Source organism: Pelodiscus sinensis, chromosome 4 (assembly GCF_049634645.1).
Source record: "Pelodiscus sinensis isolate JC-2024 chromosome 4, ASM4963464v1, whole genome shotgun sequence".
Classification (NCBI taxonomy): Eukaryota; Metazoa; Chordata; order Testudines; family Trionychidae; genus Pelodiscus; species Pelodiscus sinensis.
In genome coordinates, this window is record NC_134714.1 from 44,163,095 (window position 1) to 44,183,879 (window position 20,785).

At 52.6% G+C, this 20,785-nt stretch overlaps 1 protein-coding gene across 3 annotated transcripts; it reads left to right on the plus strand.

Annotated features, from left to right (window-relative positions):
* The first annotated feature begins 687 nt into the window (after positions 1-687).
* On the plus strand, positions 688-19,895 carry RPS6KL1 (ribosomal protein S6 kinase like 1). 3 transcript variants are annotated; one of them, XM_006117755.4, is made up of 11 exons: positions 688-842; positions 1,934-2,239; positions 2,842-2,966; positions 4,116-4,208; positions 6,060-6,107; positions 8,540-8,672; positions 14,822-15,808; positions 17,448-17,537; positions 17,764-17,846; positions 18,233-18,328; positions 18,493-19,895. In XM_006117755.4, exons 2-11 carry the CDS (start codon positions 1,981-1,983, stop codon positions 18,601-18,603), a joined length of 2,025 nt encoding a protein of 674 aa, XP_006117817.2. In that variant the 5' UTR covers positions 688-842; positions 1,934-1,980; the 3' UTR covers positions 18,604-19,895. The 3 variants fall into 3 exon arrangements, with proteins under 3 accessions (XP_006117817.2, XP_006117818.2, XP_075782979.1); XM_006117756.4 differs by having other exon boundaries at positions 1,934-2,209; XM_075926864.1 differs by having other exon boundaries at positions 706-807.
* Positions 19,896-20,785: the final 890 nt, after the last annotated feature.

A 20,785-nucleotide genomic window follows, 5' to 3' on the forward strand; every position in this document is an offset into this window, starting at 1 on the left:
CTTCCTGACCCTGTCAGTTTCAGCATGGGGCCTGTATCTCTGACACAAATTCTGTCACAGCTAGAGTGACCATGGGTGTCCTCATCATCCTTTTTTAATCTTACTGCATGTCAGTAGGACAGTTAGTTCACTTGTCTATTATCCCATTTCCCTTCTCCCCATGGTCTCTGTGCAGCAGCATGCCCATCTCCCAGGGCTGCTCAGTTGTGCCTGGCTGTATTTCCCATCTCTGCCCCCTCCCAAGGTTCCCTGGAATCCCAGCTGTCCAGAAACCCTTCTTTAGATTTCCTGCTGGTGGGTGGCATGAGATCCCAGACGTGGGTCCTGTGGCCTGGAGCCACACACCATAGGGGAGGCAAGCAGATGAGAGGGTCTAGAATAGATGATCTGATCTTCCTCCGCCACCAGATTTATCATCGGCCCCGCGTTCCTTAGTGTGTCTCTTTGCGGCTGCTCTGGTTGCACTACGCCCTCCTGCCCGCCCAGCTGGTCCCGGGCAGATCTCCCCGTTCGCCATCTGCGGTGCAGTGTGTCCAGCCTCAGACCTTCAACCCAGACTCTCATCGCCCCGCTCTGCCACCAGCGCCCCCTCCTGGCAGGAGCTGCCTCGGCGCCGCAGCCGGCGCGGGCTCTGCCTCTTTAAGACGCCGCCGGTGGCCGAGGATTGGTGCTTTATTCTGCAGGCAGGGGGATGAGCTCATCTGCAGCCAACCGGCGGCGGCGGGGCGCCTGCTTCTCGCTCCGCGCCCGGGGAAGCCGTCCGGCCCCAGCGGCGGGGCGCGGGGAGCGGCTCCATGGGGCGGCGAGGTGGGTCCGCACCCCCAGGCTCCTGACTCCAGCAGGTACCGTTCTTCCTCCTGCATGGCCCTGCCCAGCCCTTTGCTCTGCGGCCGGGACCAGGCGGGCTCGCTCTCCGGGCTGGCGCTCCTGCTCCAGGAGGAGGAGGGCGGGTTTGTAGCCGAGAGGGGGGGCCCGGGGAGCTGCCTCGCTGCTGCCATCCACCCTCCTAGCAGACCGGCGCCAGCTCCCCCAGCATCAGCCTGCCTAGAGCTGCGCGGTGTGAGAGGTGCGGGAACTAGGCTGCTGCCGCATCCCCTGGCTTCAAGCGGTTTCCATCATACGCTGCATTAACAGTTTGGTATAGTGGCTCTGAGCCGCCGCCTCCCCCCCAGACAAATTGTGCCAGCGCCGCTCGATGTGAGCTTCCTGCCAGCACCAAGCCCTGCAAACTGTAGCACCAGGCATTTGTAGCTGGTGCTGTTAACCTCAGGCAGCCCCAGGCAAAGGGGAGCAGGTGCTTGCTGGGGTCAGTGTGTCCTGGTAGCCTGTTCAGCCACAGTGAAACCCACTGGAAGGATCCCAGGGCCCTGAGTGTTGAGATCCACAGGGACCCCTTGTTATATTTGTGGAGGGATGATCAACCCTGATCATGAGCCTGGGGCCAGAGCTTAGGCTTGCCATTGTGCAGCTCTCCTGCAGTTTGCAGCTGCTGATCTGTTTCCTGCTTGGTCGCTGGCTGTGTCAGCAGCAATGAGAGACCAGAGATAAGCCTTTCATTTCTTCTTTTCTGCAGCAGTGGTGCCCCAGCACAGGTCTGCCTCTGCCCCTTCTTCCCAATGTGCAGGCAGACACCCTTTCTCTGCTAATCATATCCTTGACACCCCATACCCAGCTCTGCTAACATCCTATAATTCCAGTCTCGGCTCCCTAAATAGCTCTGCCATAGTGCTTCACTTCTAATCGGCCATTCCAGGCTTGGTTTCTTCCATCTGTCAGTCTGCCAATGTGCAAGGCCTGGTCCCCTGCTATTGCTCAGCCCTTCTGCTGCTGCCCTTTCAAACTTTTCCAGAACCCTCCCTTCTAGTGACCCTTATTCCTCCCCAGTGTTGTGTTGTAGGGCTTTATTTTGCTTTTCCTCTGCCTTTCCACCCAGGATTGCAGGGCCTGAGCTGCTAAGAATGTCCTGAAAGCAGCTAAGCCATGAGCAGGGTCTCCCGTGAGCGCCAGGACTCAGAGTCCTGCTCCCGGGCACTCTCCCAGGCCCGAATGTACCTGGAGCAGATTCGGAGCCGCGTTGCTCCAGGGGGCCCTGATGTGCATGGAGCTGGGAAGCGGGATTACCTAGTGGATGCCGCAAAGCAGATCCGCCTGGCGTTGGAGCGGGATGTGAGCGAGGACTACGAGGAGGCTTTCAATCACTACAAGAACGGTGTGGATGTGCTGCTCAGCGGAGTGCAGGGTATGGTGGGCTTGGGGGGCAGGAGTGTAAGATGTAAAAGCTGATGCTTGGTAGCTTGTGAGTTTCAGGAGCCTGGGGTGCACTGAGCACTGGAGAGTTGGGAGCATATGAGTGCTCAGAGGCTGTGAGTGGGCTACATAAGAGATTGAAGGGTTTGTGATACAGAATGCTTAGCAGTGTGTGGGGATTATGTGCACATCTGGGCAGTATATAAAGGGAGGAGAATCTGCATGGCTTTACTGTGGAGTTCTTTGGGTCTCTATGGTAGCAGCCAGCGATTGTGAGGCTGACACCATGACTAGGGGACAGAGTGGGTAGGATGATGGGAATGGGTCAGTCACTAGCTGTAAGGCAAGAGGACATGAGAAGAGGTTAATGACTGAAGACATGTGGCTCAGGGTAGTGACTGGCTGATGTGGTTGCGGGGAAGAGTTGTAGGGAGTAAATTGCATATGGGGGCCTGGCATTGGAATATGGTGAGAGGATGGGGTGCTGTGAGGAGTAGAGTGTCTAGGTGAGCCATGTGGCATTGAGACATGTTTGCCAGAGTTTTGTGAGGAGCTGGAATGGTGACTAAAGCCACATCCTTCCCCTCCACACAGTTGACCCCAATAAGGAACGTCGCGAGGCTGTAAAACGGAAGATCACGCAGTACCTAAAACGGGCCGAGGAGATCTTTAACTGCCACCTGCAGCGGACTCTGGGGAATGGGAGTTCCACTGCCACGGTGAGGAGGTGGGACTGGGAAAATGGCTTCCTGCGGACCCCCTGCTGGCCTGGCATGGGCCCAACATGGATGGACTGGGCCCAAACCAAGACTGAGTCCTGAACCAGCTGCAGAATATTGATGGTATCTGTGTGGGAGGGCTGAAGGGGAACTGACCCCATCAAGCTGCAGAGGTGAAGGGCTGAGTTGGATCAGACTATGACCTGTGGAATTATTGGGACTCGTGATTTTTTTTAAGGTGGTTTATTTAAGCCTCAATTTTTCTTGCAATTTTCTTCTTATTAAAAATGGCTGTTTTCAGAAGTGCTGAAGCCATGGTTTGCCCTCAGTTAAGATGGACACCATACCGTGCCTGCCTCTAGTGCAAATGGCCTCCATTTCTTTGTTCCCAGTGATACTGAAGCCAGACTGTTCTCAGCTAAGATGGCAACCCCCCATGCCCCTGTGTGGACCAGACAGGAGGCAGGGGAATGTGGAGGAGCAGGGAATGAAACCAGTGGGGTAGAGGTTCTGTTAAAGGGCATGTGAGGAACTGGGACCCTGATTGGAGAGTCAGGTGAATATGTGGAGCAGTGAGACAGTATGGAGAAGGTGGGGAGAGTAGGAACAGGACTGTTGGGGAATGGGAGTGACTTGGTGGCCTAGGGAGGTTAAAAGGGGACAGCATGGGTGCAGCAAACTGAAGGGAAAAAGAGGGAGAGTATGAGAGCAGAAGACTGTGGAGTAGCAGAGAGAAGAGTGGGGCAGGATTCTGGGAAGGGCACAGTGATAGCCCAGGTTGGGGCAGGAGAAGAAGGTGTGAGCCAGCTGAATGGGGGATGGAGAGAGGTAGAACAGCAACTGCTCCACCTCGAGTCAGGACTTAGTAAGTGCTGTCCTGCAGTTCTGTGTGTGCACTTAATGTTGAATTTATATATGCTGGAGGTAGGTGCTTTGCCCTAGAGACACAGAAATTCAGACACTGTCCCATACCAGAGTTGTTTATGTTAACGCTACCATACTTGTGGGTGTAGTGGCTGATGGTGTCTGAACTTTTAGGGTTGGCAGCTTGCATGACTCCCCACAGGTGAAAGGGGAGAACTCTCCCAGTTACACCCTTGGACAAGAGCAACTCCAGGATCCTCATTCTCATTTCTTACTGTCTCACAGGGCTATAGCAGTCTTCGCTTTCGGCCCATCAGGACACTCTGCTCAGCTGTGGAGAACCTGAGGCGCTGGAAGGTTGTGGGGGTGATTGAGAAGGTAAGGAGCAGCAGCCGAGTCACAGCAGCCTGGACACCTAGTGCACAGAGCCACCTGCACTTCTCCTACCAGGGAAAACTGAGTGTTAAAGCATGTGAGGCACTCTGAGCTGAGCGCTGACTGAACAGGCGTTGCTCCAGTGCCTTGACAGGAGGCTCAGAATGGTTTGGGTATGGTGCTCCCTCTTCTGAGCTAGTACTGACCCCAGAGTGGTGGAGAGGCGTGTTGTGCCACTAAGGACACTGTTGGATGAGAAACAACACTGATGAACCCCTAATTATTAAGAGCCTCAGGACCTTGGCAAACAATTCCAACCTGCATAGCTACATTTCACCTCTGTAAGCTGATGCTCTGTTGCTATGGTGATGGATGCCTATAGGTTCCAGAGACCCCAGCAGAAGTCAGGTCTCTGGATGACGGAGTTAGTTTCCCTGCACATTCAGCATGTCCAGGCCTTGGAGTGAAGGCAGTAAGTTCCTTTGCCCTAGTTCCCAAAGGAAGGTCAGAATTTTGATCGATGAGATTAATTATCTTTTGTTTCTTCCACCCTGCCCCTCTCCAGGAGGCCTAAGTCATATACCTCCACTGCCAAGGCCCAAAGGTGGGACAGAACATGTTACACAGATCTAAAGGGAGGAACATATAATAATGATGCAGAAGCTGAAAATGCTGTGGGATTTCCCCTCCCCTTTAGTGTATCTAATACTTCTTGTAACCCTTATCATCCTCAGACCTGCCAATGGGGAGAAGAGGTAGGCAACAGGGGTAACTGCCCTGGGCCCAGTGGTGATTCAAAAGGACCTGGTGCTCCTGGCCATTGCCACTGCTACTTCAACAGCAGTGGCAGCCAGAGCTGTGGGACAGTGTTCCCTCTAAGACTTTCCAACTGAGAGGAGTGAGTTTTGGCTTGTGCACCAATATTGAGGTCATGTGTGCTGGTTTGGATATGTGCCACCGTGGCACCCAGTTTATTAACATGCGCATGTTCCTGGCCGCCGGAGCAGAAATCCTCCCTCCCTCACCATGCAGCATGTCCCATTTCTAGCCACCAGAGCAGACACCCTCCACCCCTGGCCATATGGCATGTCCTGTTCCCGGCCCCAGCCACTAGAATAGGTCCTGCCCCTCCATCCCAGCAGCTCCCTCAAAATGCCATCTCAGCCTGCTCTACTTGCTGGGGCAGCCACCTGCTATGCGAGTGCCACACAGAGGATGTGGGTAGGGAATGAATTTGTATGTGCGTGGGCACGCACCTTAGCAGGAACTATGCCCTGGGCCCTTTAAATCGCCGCTGGAGTCCTGTGCGGTGCCCTCCGGGTGGTGCTAAGGCACAGGTGAGCAATAAAAAGTTGGCGTTTCACCAGGGTTATCCCCTGGTGGACCTCCACACTGCCATATTTACCTGCATCTCTGGGAGTGATGATCTGTGGTCAATGGGAGCTGGAATCCCCAATCTCTGCAGAGGTAAATATGGTGGTATGGGGGCCCAACAGGGGCTAACCCTGGCAGACTGGATCTACCCACCCCCTATGCTAAGGCCTGGCTGCTCCCACCTATGCCTCTTCCTCCTGAGGCTCTGCCCTTTCTGGGAGCATGAAGCAAGACACCCCACACCTTGCTCAGGAGCTCAGAAAGTGTGTTTACACTCCTCTCCCCCCGAATCGCCCTATTTCTGAAGTAATTTATGTTGAGTGATTTTAAAAATGTGATCGGGGGCAGGGGTAGCTAGTGACTCCAAAACAGTAAGGAAAAGAGGTAACTTTGAGACTAGAATGAGCCAAGTCACTCGAAATGGGACTTGGAGTGACAGAGGTCTCTGTTTCTGATCTGTGCTGTCACCATTGCTTGCAGGTGCAGCTCATCCAGGATCCAGCCACTGGAGGGACCTTTATACTTAAGGTGGGTGTTCCCTATCCCTCTGCTCCTTCATACCTCTCTTTTAGGGGACCCTCTGGCAGGGGGTGGCTCATACCAGCCTGATCTGAGACCCTATTTCTCATGGGTTCCTCAGGTCTGTTTGTGCTGTTCAGCAGAAACAAATTTTATGGCAGTATTCAATATCCCCTCTAAAGTCTCTCATGCTCTGGCACAGTCCCTCTCTCCTTCTCTCTGAAGTCAGAGGGGAATTCAATCTCTTTGTTCACTCAGACATGAGCTGTCTTCCTATTGTCCCTCTACTGGAACCCAGCCCATTGGAGCTGGTGGAACCCAAACCTTGCAGCTGCGTGGATCTGTGTTCAGACATGAATTGGAACACAAATGTCATGAGTCTATGAGTTCTCAGACTGAATCCCTGAAACATTTGTCCAGCAGAGTTCGGAGTGATTGTCACTGCTCATGAAAAGCCTGCCAGGGCTTTAATAACAGAGTTTAGAGGCTGTGGGGTAAGAATGAGGGACATCAGCTGGAGCTGTGGGATTAGAGAGGACTGTAGTAGCAGGAGGACTTTCCAACTGGATTGGGGCAGATGGGCAAAGCTCTATGGGTTGGGGCTGGCATCAGAATAGTAAGGGAGGTTACAGATCAGTAGTCGCATGCATCGGCAGAGCCGCATGGGAACCCCATTGTGGAGTAGCAAAGGGTGCTGTGTGGGTGTATTGACAGGGTTGCTGAGCTCAGCAGATGGAGAGTGCTAAGCTAGTGGCTCACAACCTTTCCAGACTTCGGCACCCCTTTCAGGAGTCTAATTTGTTTGGTGTAGCCCCAAGTTTCACCTCGTTTAAACTACTGCTTACAAAATCAGACATAAAAATACAAGTGTCCCAGCACACACTTACTGAAAAATTGCTACCTTTCTCATTTTTACTATATAATTAAAACATAAATCAGTTGAATATAAATATTGTACTTTTATTATTGTGTATATAGAGCAGTATAAGCAAGTCGTCTGTATGAAATTTTAGTTGATACTGACTTTCCTTGTGCTTTTCCGTAGCTTGTTGTTAAAGCAGGCAAATATCTAGATGAGTTGTGCACCCAGCCTCTAATACAATGGTTCCCAACCCTTTTTTATACCACAGATTGGCAATACCATTCACCAACTTTTGGTGGAAATTATTATGCAAATAATAAATATGCAAATAAAATGTTTCTTGTCTGCCAAAAGGCCCGGCTCCCAGACCCACCGTGAACAGCTGGCTTCAGCTCCGGCAGTCACCACGTGGCATGCAGCTGCTGCAGCTGAAGTTAGGGTGGCAGGTTTGGGGGCTGGGGTACATCTCAGGCCCCGAACCCTCCAGTGCCAGCCCTAACCCCTAGAGCCGTGGTCCCCAACACGGTCCCGCGGGCGCCATGGCGCCCGCAGGGGCATTTGCATGCGCCCGCCAGGTGCTTGGGGCTGGCCTGGCCCCAGGCACATGGCGCACGGTGAGCGCCGGCCCTGGGCGCGCGGCGCTTGGTGGGGGGAGCGCCGGCCCCGGGGGGAGCGCCAGCCCCGGGCGCGCAAGTGTCCCCGCCCCCTGGCACCCGGTGGGCGAACGGCCACGCCCCCTGGCGCCCGACAACCTCAAAAGGTTGGGGACCACTGCCCTAGAGCATCCCACTCCTCCACTACGCCCCAGTGCCAGCCACTGAACCCGAGTCCCCTGCACCCAACCCACCCCAATGCTAGCCTCCCATCCCCAGAGCCCCACAGTGTCAGCCCCCCATTCCAAATATCTCAGTGCAAGCCTACCACCATCAGACACCCCCCCCTCACCCGTGTCAGCCTTTTGTTTCCAGAGACCCACTGTGCTCAAACTCCCCAGGATGCCCCAAGTGCCAGTCCCCCACCTCTTAGAGCCCCCCACCCCTTAGAACTCCCCCGTGCTAGCCCATAGTATTAGCTTTGCCCCCCAGAGTCTCCCAGTGCCAGTCCTTCTCCTCTTGGAGCCCCCACAGCCTCCCAGAACTAGCCCTGCTCCCCTCATCTAGCTCCGTGCAGCCCTCCCACCATGCAGTGAACCGCTCTTCTGCTTCCTGGAGGAGACCCTGCCTCTGCCCAGTGACAGGTGGAACAGGACATGCATTGCCCAGCACCTTGGGAGATGCATCTCAGCCCCAGCCACCAGAACTACCATGGCGCAACAGCCAGCGGTGCCGGGCCCCAGACCAGTGGTTGGAAACTGCTGCCCTAAGAGACTGCTGTGCATGCCCAGAGGTACATGTACCTCTGATTGAGAATCATTACTGTAGTCTGTGTGATCCTGGAGGACAGAGGTAGAAATGAGGGGCTTGTCAGAATGGATTAGACCAATGGGTGCTCATATCCAGTCTCCCCCTGGTGGTGGCCTCTCTTCAGGGATTCAGTGACTTCTGAGCTGTAAAGTTCCTGGCTCTGTCCCCCCCCGTAGAGCCTCCCCAAATCCCACCTGGAGAGCCGTGAGCGGCAGACGATCATCCCGCACGGAGTTCCCTTCATGGCCAAATTGCTGCACTACTATGTGAGTGAAGACTCCATCTTCCTTCACCTGGAGCATGTACAGGGTGAGTGAGAGAGCCAAGACTCCACAGCTTTTTTGTGCTAGCCCCTACTTCCCTGGTTCTGATCTGGAGTGAGTCTCTCTTGTTCGCTAGGGCTATTTGGGATACTGTTCTGCAGTGATTATGAAAGTCTCCTTCTGCTTTGTAAAGGTGATGCTGTAGGGCTTGGAGACCCTGCAGCAGGTGCCAGCAAGCGGCACTGGGGTTTGGTGGAATAGATAAGAGGCTTTCTGGGATCCATGTGGTTGAGAGAGTAGGATAGAGATTAGGCTGGGGTGGGGCTCCAGTATGCTGGAAGCAAGGCTGCTGGGCTCATGGAGGCAGGGCTCCTTGGAACATAGATCATTGGCGTGTCTAATCTGGTATCCAGTCTCCCATGGTGATTAATAGCAAGTACTCTGAGCAAGGTGCAGGAAACCCTCCTGTGGACGAATTGTGAATTAACCTTTTGGGACAGGTTCTCCATAACCCCTGCAGCTGGAATGTACATTTCCCCCTTCTTGCTGTTTGGCGAGCACACACAGAGCTATGTACCCCCCCACCTGCTCTGACTCCGCTATTCTTTATTTTGTAGACATGCAGCATGTCCCTCCTGGTCACGTCATTAAACTAAACTCTCCACACTCATCACCCTGGGTGCTTGCTTGGAAGTCCCTCCTCCCTCTCTCCGGCTTCCAATCACTTTCACTCCCATCTCTGAACCCCTTTTTCTTTCTGCTATGTTGGACCTGTGAAAGAGTGACTGGAGCATGGCATTTTGGGGGGAGGAGGAGGTGGCACTAACTAAGATAAGAAGGCTCTGAGCCTAGCAAGGGGTATATTCTGGTGGCTCCCATAAGAGAAGGCAAGAGGAAAAAGGATGGGTCCTGTGAGTTTCCAGCCCCAACAGGACTCTAGGGAAGATTTGGAGCCATGTGCGTGGAGCCACTTCTTGTTAGCTGGTTGCCAGCAGCCAGCCTATGCTAGGTTGCTGTGGGCTGTGTTAGTTGTGTTGGGGTCCAGAGGGAATGTCTTCCTTAGACAATTGGTGGAGCTGGCTTGGGCTTTTTCCACTTCTCACAGAAAAACCTCATGTTTGGCTTTTGGGCAACTGGAGAGCTGGAATTCTTCCCCTCGCAGAGGTCCCATTTTGGACCCATGTGAGAGCTGTTTACTTGTCCAACTTTTGGCAGGTGCCCAGAGCAAGAACTCACTAATTCAGGCTCCAGATTCAAAAAGGTAATGTAGTGGGCATCCCAAAGGCATTGCCTTATGAAATAGGGGCATTGTCTTTAGCTCCTGGGGGCAAATGCGACCAAGGGCTGGGAGACTACGGCAGGGAGACTACTGGCCAGTAATTGCTGTGCTGGTTAGGGGTTGAGGTCCCTCTTTGACTCAGCCCCCAAAAGGGGGAGAAATGTTAATGGGCAAGTGGAGACCTTTTGAGTTGCTCCTAGTGTGGTGAATAGCTCCCTTTGCCATGGGACCCCCCCAAGAATTGACAAAGAATCAATGGAAGTGAGGGATCATGCAGGGCTGCCCACTAAGGGGAACCTGGGATGTATTTTGACTAATAAAGGGTTTTTTTGCTAGAAGCTGGGAATGGGTGACAGGGGAGGGATCCCTTGATGATTCCCTGTTCTGTTCACTCCCTCTGGGGCACCTGGCATTGGCAACTGTCAGAAGACAGGATACTGGGCTAGATGAACCTTTGGTCTGGCTCAGTAAGGCCGTTCATATGTTTTTAAAGTTGCAGCCTGGATGAAATCCATACCATGTCTCCTGGCCTTCATGCAATGAGCGCACAAACAGCATTATCCTACTGCCTGGAATATTTTCAATTCCACTCCTTATGAATCCTGATACTTTGTTTTATTGCCCAACACTGCAGAGCACAGATTGTCACTCACTATCTGACAGCAACTAACCTTTTTCTCTGTGTGGCTGTGTAACCCACACACCTATGTGGGTTACAGCTGGAGCTCATTTCTATTCTAGCCTCTTGTCTGAGTAATTCAGATTGTTCCTTCTATTGTGCATTATCCTGCTTTGTCAACACTGAATTCCATCTGCCATGGTGCTGCCCATTCACCCAGCTTTGTTGGGTCCCCCACGAGTGCCTCAGTTTTTAGTTTCCACTTGCGTAAATCATTAGTTGCGAATGTTGCCACCTGGCTCTTCACCCTCCTCCAGAGTGTTAATAAGCGCAGAGAACAGTACCACACGTCACAGTGCCTCTTTCAACTTTTTTTGACATGTTGAAAATTGCCCTTTGTTTTTGTCCAGGATTAGAAATGAGCTAGGGGAAAAACTGTACTATTTTGTTAGTCACTTTGGCAGGGCATTGTGAAGTTGTTTTTGGTTTTGAAAGCATGTATAAACTACATTGGCCGGTTCTCCTTTTCTCCCTTGTTGTTTTGTTGATTCAGTAGATTTGAGGCGGCATGATTTTCCTTTGCAGAAACCGTTCTGGTTTGCCCCCACCATATCATCATCAGATAGATACTGTGGGGATCCAGTGGCTGGGCAGTGTGCAGAGGTGCCATTTCAGATTGTGTGTAGGGAAGGTGACCTGTGCATGCCACAATGGGGGAAGGGGGCAGAGTGAGGGCATGGGTGGGCCAGACTGAGGACAATTTCTTCAACAGTGTTACTGAGCATGCTCCGTACAAGCCAAGAAGCAAATGGGGAGGAAGATGGACCCTTTCCATCTCCCCATCACCTCTTTCCAGGAGCTACTAAGGCACTTGAAAACTAGTTTTTTGGCAAATAATTTAGCAACTACTTGACAGGAGCATTGTATCTAATTCCTTTATAAAAGAAAGACAATTAAGTATTAGATCCACTCAGTTCTAATACTAACACATTCTGACATCTTGTGGCAGGTCACTTAAAGCAGTGATTCCCAACATTTTTTTTTTTTATACCACGGACCGGCAAACCCATTCACAAACTTCTGGCGGACTGGTAACATTTTATATATGCAAATAAAATGTTACTGGGCTGCCAAAAGCCCCGGTCCCCACAGCCCCCCAGTGCCAGCCCTAACCCATAGAACCCCCCCATCCCCACTTCCCCCTAATATCAGCCACTGACTCCAGAGTCCCCTGCACCCAACCCTCCCTCCCCCCAGTGCCCTGCCCTCAGAGCCCCCCAGTGCCAGGCCCCATCCCTAACGCCTCAGTGCCAACCCCCCACCCCTTAGCACACTCCACCACACAGCCCCCCCAGTGCAGCCTCTTGTTTCCAGAGCCCCACTGCACCCAACCCCTCCAGAGACCCCAGTGCCAGCCCCCAGTTCCCGATATTAGCCCCATCCCCAGAGCCACCCAGGGAAGGGAGGTGCTAGGCAGTGTATCCCAGTCCTGGCCCCCAGAGCCACTGTGGCCCGGCAGCCAGTGGTTCGCAGTCCAGCACTGGTCCACGGACCGGTGGTTGGGAGCCAGTGACTTAAGGGGGCCCTGGTTAGCCTTAACATTTTAATGCATATTCTTTTTTCGTTGCTAACTTGGGGGGGGGGGGAGGGTGGCAGGAGGAAGGTGGGGGGGGGGGGGGGGGGGGAGAGAGAGAGAGAGAGACTGAGACTACCAGGACTGCTGGGTCTATATCAGCTCAGGGAGGGGAGTCTAGTGCAGGAGTAGAGTCTCGGGTGGGAAGGGGTTGGGCTGGGAGAGACAGTGTGTGTGTGTGTGTGTGTGTGTGTGTGTGTGTGTGTGTGTGTGTGTCACACACAGACACTGTGTGTGGCACAGAGGCAGCGTGGCACTGACTGGGTGTGTGTGACAGTAATTGTGTGTGTGTGTGTGTGTGTGTGTGTGTGTGTGCGCCAGTATCTGAGAGAAGCTGCATTCTTACTCTTCAAGGGAAATCTGTCCTGCTCTGTCTCACCCCACCGCCTTCTCCGCATACTGTCTCTCTCTGTGACCCCCTGCTCTGTGGAGATGGGGTACAGGGTCAGGAGAACACCATGACTTCAGCACTCCCCTCTCCCCTCCATCCCTCTGCACAGCTAGCAGGAAAATCCTGGAAGTGGCTTAGCTGCTGGATGGAGCAAAGTCAGGGTAGGGGCAGCTGAACACAGACTGCTAGCAAATATGCACCTCTACTTATCAGTTGGGCAGGCTGAAGAGAAATGCTTGGTGGGCTGGATCCAGCCCCCAGGCCTGAATTTGCCCACCCCTGGTCTAGTGGGTTATAGCAAGGAGCAGATCCATCTGGGTACTATATAAGAACATCAGACTGCAGACCAATGGTCCCTCTGGCCCAGTATTCTGACAGTGGCCAATGCCAGGTGCTTGAGAAGGAATGAACGGAAGAGGCGACCCTCAAATGATCTATCCCCTGTTGCCCATTCCCAACTTCTGGCAGGCAGGCTAGGGAAGCCATCTGTGCCCATCCTCCCTGAACCTATTTCATTCGTACTGGAATCCTGTTATAGTGTGGGCCTTTCCACTATTCCCTGGCAAAGAGTTCCACAGGTCGACTGTGAAAAAATAATTTTTGTGTGTGTTTTAAATCTGCTGCCTATAAATTTCATTGGGTGACCTTCTTGTGTTATGTTAGTGAAGGAATAAATAACATTTCCTGATTCTATTTTTCCACACCATTTATGATTTTCTAGACTTCTAATATATCCCCCAACCTTTAGTCATTTCTTTTCCAACCTGAAAAGTCCCAGTCTTTTTAATTTCTTCTCATATGGAAGCAGTTCCTTAAACTAATAATGTCTGTTGCCCTTCTCTGGACCTTTTTCAAATCCATAGATCTCTCTTTAGATAGGGCAACCAGGTATGCATGCAATATTCAAGATGGGGTCTACCATGACTTTATATAGAAGTAATACGATTTTTTTTCTGTCTCATCTATTCCTTTCCTAATCATTCCCAATATTGTGTTTAGATTTTTAAATTCGTTTTTTCCACTTCGGTTCCTCTGAAGAAGTGGGTTGTGCCTGCAAAAGCTCATGATGCTATATACATTTTTGTTGGTCTCTAAAGGTATGTCTATACTACAGGATAAGGTCGAATTAGATACACAACTTCAGCTGTGTTAATTGCATAGCTAAAGTCAAAGTACCTTCATTCGACTTTTGGTGCTGTCCACACTGCAGGAAGTCGAAGGGAGAACACTCTCCCTTCAACTGCCCTTACTCCTTATGGGAAGCAGGACTACTAACATTGACAGGAGTGCCCCTTTCAGTTCAAATAGCTGTCTTAACTAGACCCACTAATTCGAACCCTGGAAGATTGATAGCGGCAGCTTCGATTGTTATCTGTAATGTAGGCTTACCATAAGGTACCACAGGACTTCTTGTTTTTTGTGTGCCACTGCACGTTGAGCAGATGTTTTCAGGGAACTATCCACAATGAGCCCAAGATCTTTCTTGAGTGGTAATGGCTAATTTAGACTCCCCTCTCCCCCGCCACCTTTCCCTCCCCCTCTGTCTTCTGTGTGGAATGTGATGGCTGGCAGAAGGGGTAGCTTGTGCGGGTTGACTATGCCACGGAGGTGTTGCCCTCCACCAGGGGAGTTCTCCTCTGGCTGCAAGGCTCCCTGGTCTTCAGTTCCCACCATTATCCTTGTGCCTCTCCCATGTAAGTGTCACATTTGCTACCCTTGTAGTGTTCAGGTTGTAGCTGATTTTAATGCAAATTTTTGTTAACCGCTCAGTCATTTCATTGTCAAGCACCTGCAGAAAACTCCTGGGTGAATGCCATCAGAGCCCGGGGGGACTCCCTGATCTGAAATGTATCTATTTGTTCCAGCACTCCCCCTCTTTGGGCACTTCAGTCTCTGACAGTATTTCATCTTCATTGCCTTGAGGGCCTGAAAGGCCTGCTGGGGGGCATAGAAGAGATGGTTTTGGGACAAGAGGATGGGTGAAAATGGGTAGGAGGTCTGGGAAAGAGACCACTCTTAGGATCAAAGGGGAGAGAGAGTGGAACTGGGTCCTGGGAGGAAGAAGAGGTGGAGACGAGCCGCTGATGGGGGGCCAGAAGGAAAGGGAGAGAGGAACCCGTTGTGACTCTGGGGCCCAGAGAAGATTCTGGGTGAATTTGTTCAGCATGTGACCCTGATGGCGGGTGTCAAGGTAGCAGGTTGTTGGGGTGTCTGTCAGGGGCCTGGAATGCTTGCCACTCCCTAATATCTTCTGTATTCCTTTCACTTTCCAGGGGGGACACTTTGGTCCCATCTCCAATCTCAGCCTCGTTTACAGCAAGCTTCCTCCGATGGCCTAAGGAGCCTAAACTCAAAGCCCAACTCAACTCTGGCAGGTCCTGGTGAGGAGCAGAGAGGAGGGAGCCATTTGGGCGCTAGATCCCGGTCCAGCCAGAGCTCCAGATTCTACCCAGAGAATGGCACTGACCTCCCAACCTCTGTGAATCCCCACCCATCAGAAATTGCTGACCAATCATCCTCTCCAGAGCACACAGATGCTAGACCAGGGATAGGCTGCAGATTCCATACTGGACTCATCAATGGCCTGAGGGAAGTTACTGGGGGGAAGGATTTAAGTGCAACGCATACTATGTTTGGTGTTCCCGATTCTGTCTTTTTGGCAATGGCCAAGGGACACAGCCATCTGACCAACCAGTGCTTGAGCTTCCAGTCATGTGACTTGTTAACCAACAGTGATGGTGTCAGCAGCGTATCAAAGAGGGAAACTTCTCAGCAGGACCTAAGGCTACAGGCTGGTGAAAGGCTGCTCCAGTCTCCTTCAGCAGCCTCGAAGACTATGGGAGGAGGCTGCTTGGTGAAGGTGGAACCTCAGGTTTACCAGGTATCTGCTGCTCCCAGGGCTAGGCACACACAGCCTGCATTGGCTCCCCCAGGACAAAGGCAACTGCACTCTGGCAACACCTTGCACAGCTCCAGGAAGTCCTACTGGTGTGACTCTGGGGGACAGGAGTCCTTGAGGAGTATCTCAAGGGTCCGAGAAGGAGCAGGCCATGGTCAATATAGAGAGCGTGCAACTGCGGGACAGCGTGGGCCTCCAGCCCATCAGACTTTCCAAGGGGATGGCCAGAGGTCCTGGCATGTGAATGAGGAACTCGTCCGGCTGTGGGGAGCTGAAATGCTCTTGGCTCTGGAGGGACTCCATCAACAGGGGGTGCTGTGCCGGGACCTTAACCCCAGAAACCTGCTGCTAGATGGTGCTGGTAGGTGCTGCTTGAGATTTTATCTCCTCAGCTAAGGGGCCTGTGGCATCTGATCCCCCTCACTCCATCTTTGTTTGTTTTGTGAAGTCTGAGCATCTCCAGACCCTACCACTGAGCTCCAGGCTCTAGCAAACAGCTGCAGTCTGCTGTGTATCAGGGATGTTCAATACAGTAAAACTGTGTTATCTGGCATGCTCAGGGATTAGGGCGTTCCCATTATCTGAGGATCCCATCAACCTAGGAAAACCAATGGACAATAATAGTAAAACTCAGGTTTTTAATATTGGTAGTTTTGTAGTGTGAGGCAGTTGGTCTCTCATTTCTATTTTGAGTTAAAGATGATAGTACTTCTTAATTTTTTATTTAAGCCAATCATGGTAAATCAAGCCATGCCTGTGTGCCTGAAAATGTGACATTATTGTGGCTGGGGGCAATGTCGGTTAACAGAGTGCCAGATAACAGAGGTTTCACTGTATTGGTTAATTGAATAGTTGATTAACCTCATGAATTCTTATCTGTTACACAACTATTCTATAGTCCCCGGGGGTGGGGCCAGCAGCCAGTGCGCTATGGCCTCACTCCCGGGGAGCCCCCTGCCACTTCACGCTTCTGCCTCTGTATCAGAGGCAGCAGTGTATGGTGCCAGGCAGGAGCTGGTTTGCAAGAGGAGCAGTGCGAGTGGCAGCAGACCCCGTCCAGAGGCAGCAGAGCCTAAGCTTTTGAACCTGGCATGAGCCAGAACTGAACCAGACTGCCTGCCCACCTGGCTCCTAATGCACTTTAAATGCAGAACTGCAGCGGAGACTGAGCCAGGCTGCTGGCCAGCCTGCTAAAAAATTTACTAGCAAGTGGAAGGAGAAAGGCATATCGTCTATAGCATTAACCTCTAAGCTTCTGCTTATCAGTTAATTGACTATACTATTACATCCCTAGTGTGCATGAGCCTGTAGACCAGCATGAACTCCAGTGGAGGCAGAACAAGGCTGCTCAGCAATGTTAGCTACATGGAACACATTATTCCTGTTCTCTGGGGAGTCCTGGCTACTTGGGAGAACCCTGTGACCCCCACAGGGGAAGATGAGATCAACTGGGGACAGTCAGGCTAATAGTCCCCAGAGTTAATGGTGCAGAGGCCTTTGATTCTGCAAGTCAATCCTCCCGCCTTAGGCCTGGCAGCCTGAGTTCATTGCTCCTCAGAGAGCACTGCAGTGTGAGTGTGAGTGAAAGAGAATGTGGGACAACTTTAGCAACCTACAAAATAAACAGTGAATCCTTGCAGGGCTCCTTTAAATGAGGAGCTGGGAAAAACAACATCTGCCCCAGGCCTCTCCTCCTCTCCTTGCTCCAGCCTGCATCCAGCTACCCTTGCTTGGTTCTAGTCTTATCCAGCCCTTCCATTAGCTGTCACTGTCACTCCCTCTGCTCCTTCCCCAGGGGAGTCCAGCCCCACTATGAATGTGGGAAGTTGCATGTTCTGGGGCCTGGTGCTCTGTGGGGTTCAGAACCGTGAATACATCAGAGCCCAACCGTGTTGCAGGGTACAGGGGAGATGCCAGTGGAACAGAGTCAGGGCTTGTGGCATATGCTACAGTTATTGGGTGTCTGGTCCTGCCCTGCCCTTGACTGCACTTTTTCACAGGTCACATCCGTCTCACCTTCTTTGGCCAGTGGACAGAGGTGGAGCCGCAGTGCTGCAGTCAGGCCCTGGAAGATATGTATAGCGCCCCAGGTAAGGGGACTGTCTACTTCTCTCTTCTCCCCTCCCCCCCCATATGTGGGGCAATGGTGCCTCCTTGAAATGCAATGAGAGATTTATAGCTGCCCTGCAGCATCTCCCCCTCTGCCTGATCTCTTTCAAGGGCAGCAGCCACCAGCACCCATGGGATCCTAATGCTTAGTTGCCTTTCAGCATCTCCCTCCTATTTTCTCTTCAACTCATTTGGCTTCCTCTGCAGAAGTGGGTGGGATTGCTGAGCTGACCGAGGCCTGTGACTGGTGGAGCTTTGGGTCTCTGCTGTACGAGTTACTAACTGGAACGGTGAGTGGTTTCTCTGTCCTCATCCCATGTTACAGGGAGGGGGCAGCACAGTAACAATCCTAATGTTGGTGCCCCAGTGCATATGTGGGGCTCGGTGGAGTCTGCATTCTGGAGCTAGTGTTCTGGGGCACAGATCAGGCTCTAGGCCGAGCTGTTGCTGGGCATGTGACTCCTACTACCTGAGCCTTGGTATCTGGATGCTGCTCTCCTGTTGAGAGCCAGAAGCTGATGATCTACTGAGTTCTGGGAGATGGGCACTGAGGGGCTGAGTCTGTCACCCCTCTGCAGTTTGGGGAGGGGCAGTGGCAGATGAGGTGTGAGGGGGACATTCCTATTTCTGAACAGTGCCACCTGCATGGGGTCTCCTCATTGTCTGTCTCTCACAGTCGCTGTCCCAGAGCCACCCCTCAGGGATTCAACCTCACACCCAGCTCCACCTTCCAGAGGAGCTCAGCCTGCCTGCCGCATCCCTGCTCACTGAGGTGAGGACACCCTGCTGGTGTGGGCAGGGGGCCACGGCTCTGGAGTAGGCATAAGGGAGCTTCAGCTGCAGCCTGAAGATGTCCCTTCCCCTTCTGGGGTGGGACAGGTCCTCATTGGGGTTGTACTGCCACTTCCCATCTCATCCGTGTCTATTTCCTTCTAGCTGCTGCAGTTTGACCCCAAGCGGCGCTTGGGCTTTGGAGGAGGCGGGGTCAACAAACTGAAGAGCCACCCCTTCTTCAGTCCTGTCCATTGGAACAAGCTGGTTGGATAGACAGATGCATGCAGAGCAGTGAGGAGTGAAGGACAGTGTTATGGTGCTAGGCTGAGGGCCTGCAGGGTAGGGTCCAGGGAGAGAGCCAGATCCTGCCATGGAGGCAGATTATCCTAGTAGATCACTGGGACCTGTGATCCTAGGTGGTATTTTCATCTCTGGGGGAGGTCCACTTCTGCACAGGCTGGTTGTGTAGGTCTGCCGGGGGGGGGGGGGGAGAGAGAGGGGAGAGGTCTAAGTTGCAGCCTTGGGTTCTTCCTCCTGAGCTAACTTACATTTGTGTTGCAGTTACATTTCCAAGAGATCAGGCCAGGATGGAGTCCCTGGTCCTCCTGAGGTACTGCTCCCCACTTCCCTAAGGTCCTCCCACTTTTACCCTATATCTAACTCACCTACGTATGTCACTGACCCCAACAGGTGTAAAGGTGGCAGTGCCAAGGGACCAAACTCAGTCCCCTGGGCATAGTGCCTTTGCTGTCCCATGGATTCCGTGGGCAGTCTTGCCCCCAGCTCTATGCTGTCCTTGCCTGGTGCTTTCCTGGAGACCCAATTTCCATAACTATGAATGAGACTATCCCACTCACCCAGGGGCCTAGTGGGGCAGTAGCTTCCTCTGTAGACTTAGCCCAACAGGGCTGCCCCACTGGTGGGTTCTTTGGCGAGAACGACTGTTCTTTCACAGAGCGTCCACCCTGCCTGCCCTCGCTTGCGCAAGATTTACAGTGCAGCGTGGTAAGAGAGGGCTTCTTGCGCAAGAGCTATGCTCTTTTCTAACAAGTGTAAGCTCTCTTGTGCAAGAGGGCAGTGTGGAAGCGTGGCAGGGGATTCTTGCACTAGTAATCCCTATGGCTAAAATGGCCATAGGAGTTTTCTTGCGCAAGAGAGTGTCCACACTGCCATGGATGCTCTTGCGTAAAAACACATGGCCGCGTGGATGTGTTCTTGCACAATAACCCACCAGTGTGGGCAGAGCCTTGGTGTCTGGCCCTTTCTCTGCTCATGGACTCCACTAGTTCCTTGGTTCTGCCTGAGGTTCTCAACATAGGATCCCCTATTTCAGTTTCTCTCTGCTGCTGCCTGAGCCCATTATGGCTTACTGATGCATTCCCAATGGCTACCACTAGATGGTGTCTGGCATTGTGCGTCTCATCTGCTGCATGTGCACTAGCAGCACTGGCCCATGGTGTTCTGTGACAGGGCTGAGGATGACCCTTCCTCATGTGTGAGAGGCTCCCCCACGAACTCACCTGCTCCCAGTGAATGTCTGAAATCAATAAAACAGCTTCACCCAAGTAGTGTTTGTTTCTGATTTACATAGCAGGAGCTCTTGCTCAGCTTCCTGTTCCAGGTAGGGCTCCTGAACCTTGGGCTAGGGTGCCTAGGTACAGACCTGTTCAAAGGTCACAGGCCTTGGCACTAGCTCCTCTGCCACACAGGACTATGAGCACTCAAGGCTGCGGGCCAACACCTGTTCCTGAGAGAACTGGGGCCTGGCCGGAGACACCTCCCTCAACCACCTGAGAGCAGGAGACCCTCTCCCCCCACCAGGCTGGGGCAACCTCTGTGCCCTCCAGGCCATGCTTCAAGGTCAAGGACTAGGACTTAGACAGATTGGTCATAAGTCTGTTTAATAATGACACTCAGGTTGCTGCCTCTGTCTGGGGTGTCCTGAGCTGCTTGTGCCTTTCTCAATGAGGGTAGGAGGGGATTCTGCATGTCTGTTTTCTGCCTGTCTGGCAGTGAGCAAGTCTGGGGTGCTTTTGTCACCACACTGAACCCCATTACTTCCCCTCCTATTGCCTTTTACCTGTTCCTCTGCCTGCTCTGTGTCCCCCACCCACTCTGGTTACAGCACCCTTGGCCCTGGATCCTTGAGCTCTCCTTTCAGGGAGATGTTGCTGCACTTGCAAGCACTGCTCCTTCCTTAGGATTACTGACTTCCCAACTTGCTGGCCTCTAAGGCTGTGGGCAAGAGGAGGTTAGTGGGTGAGGGTGGAACGAATGGCTGGGGCAGGGCCTGTAGCTGGTGGTTAATTTCTGAGAAACTGGCCAAGTGCCTGAAGCAGGCAAGCCATTAACTATGCTGAGTAATTGCAGTGCAAGGGGTGGGAAGAAGACAAGGTGAGGGGATTGTTCCTGACCTCTGGTAGCTCAGGCCTGCTCTGCAGCAGCTCTGCTGCTA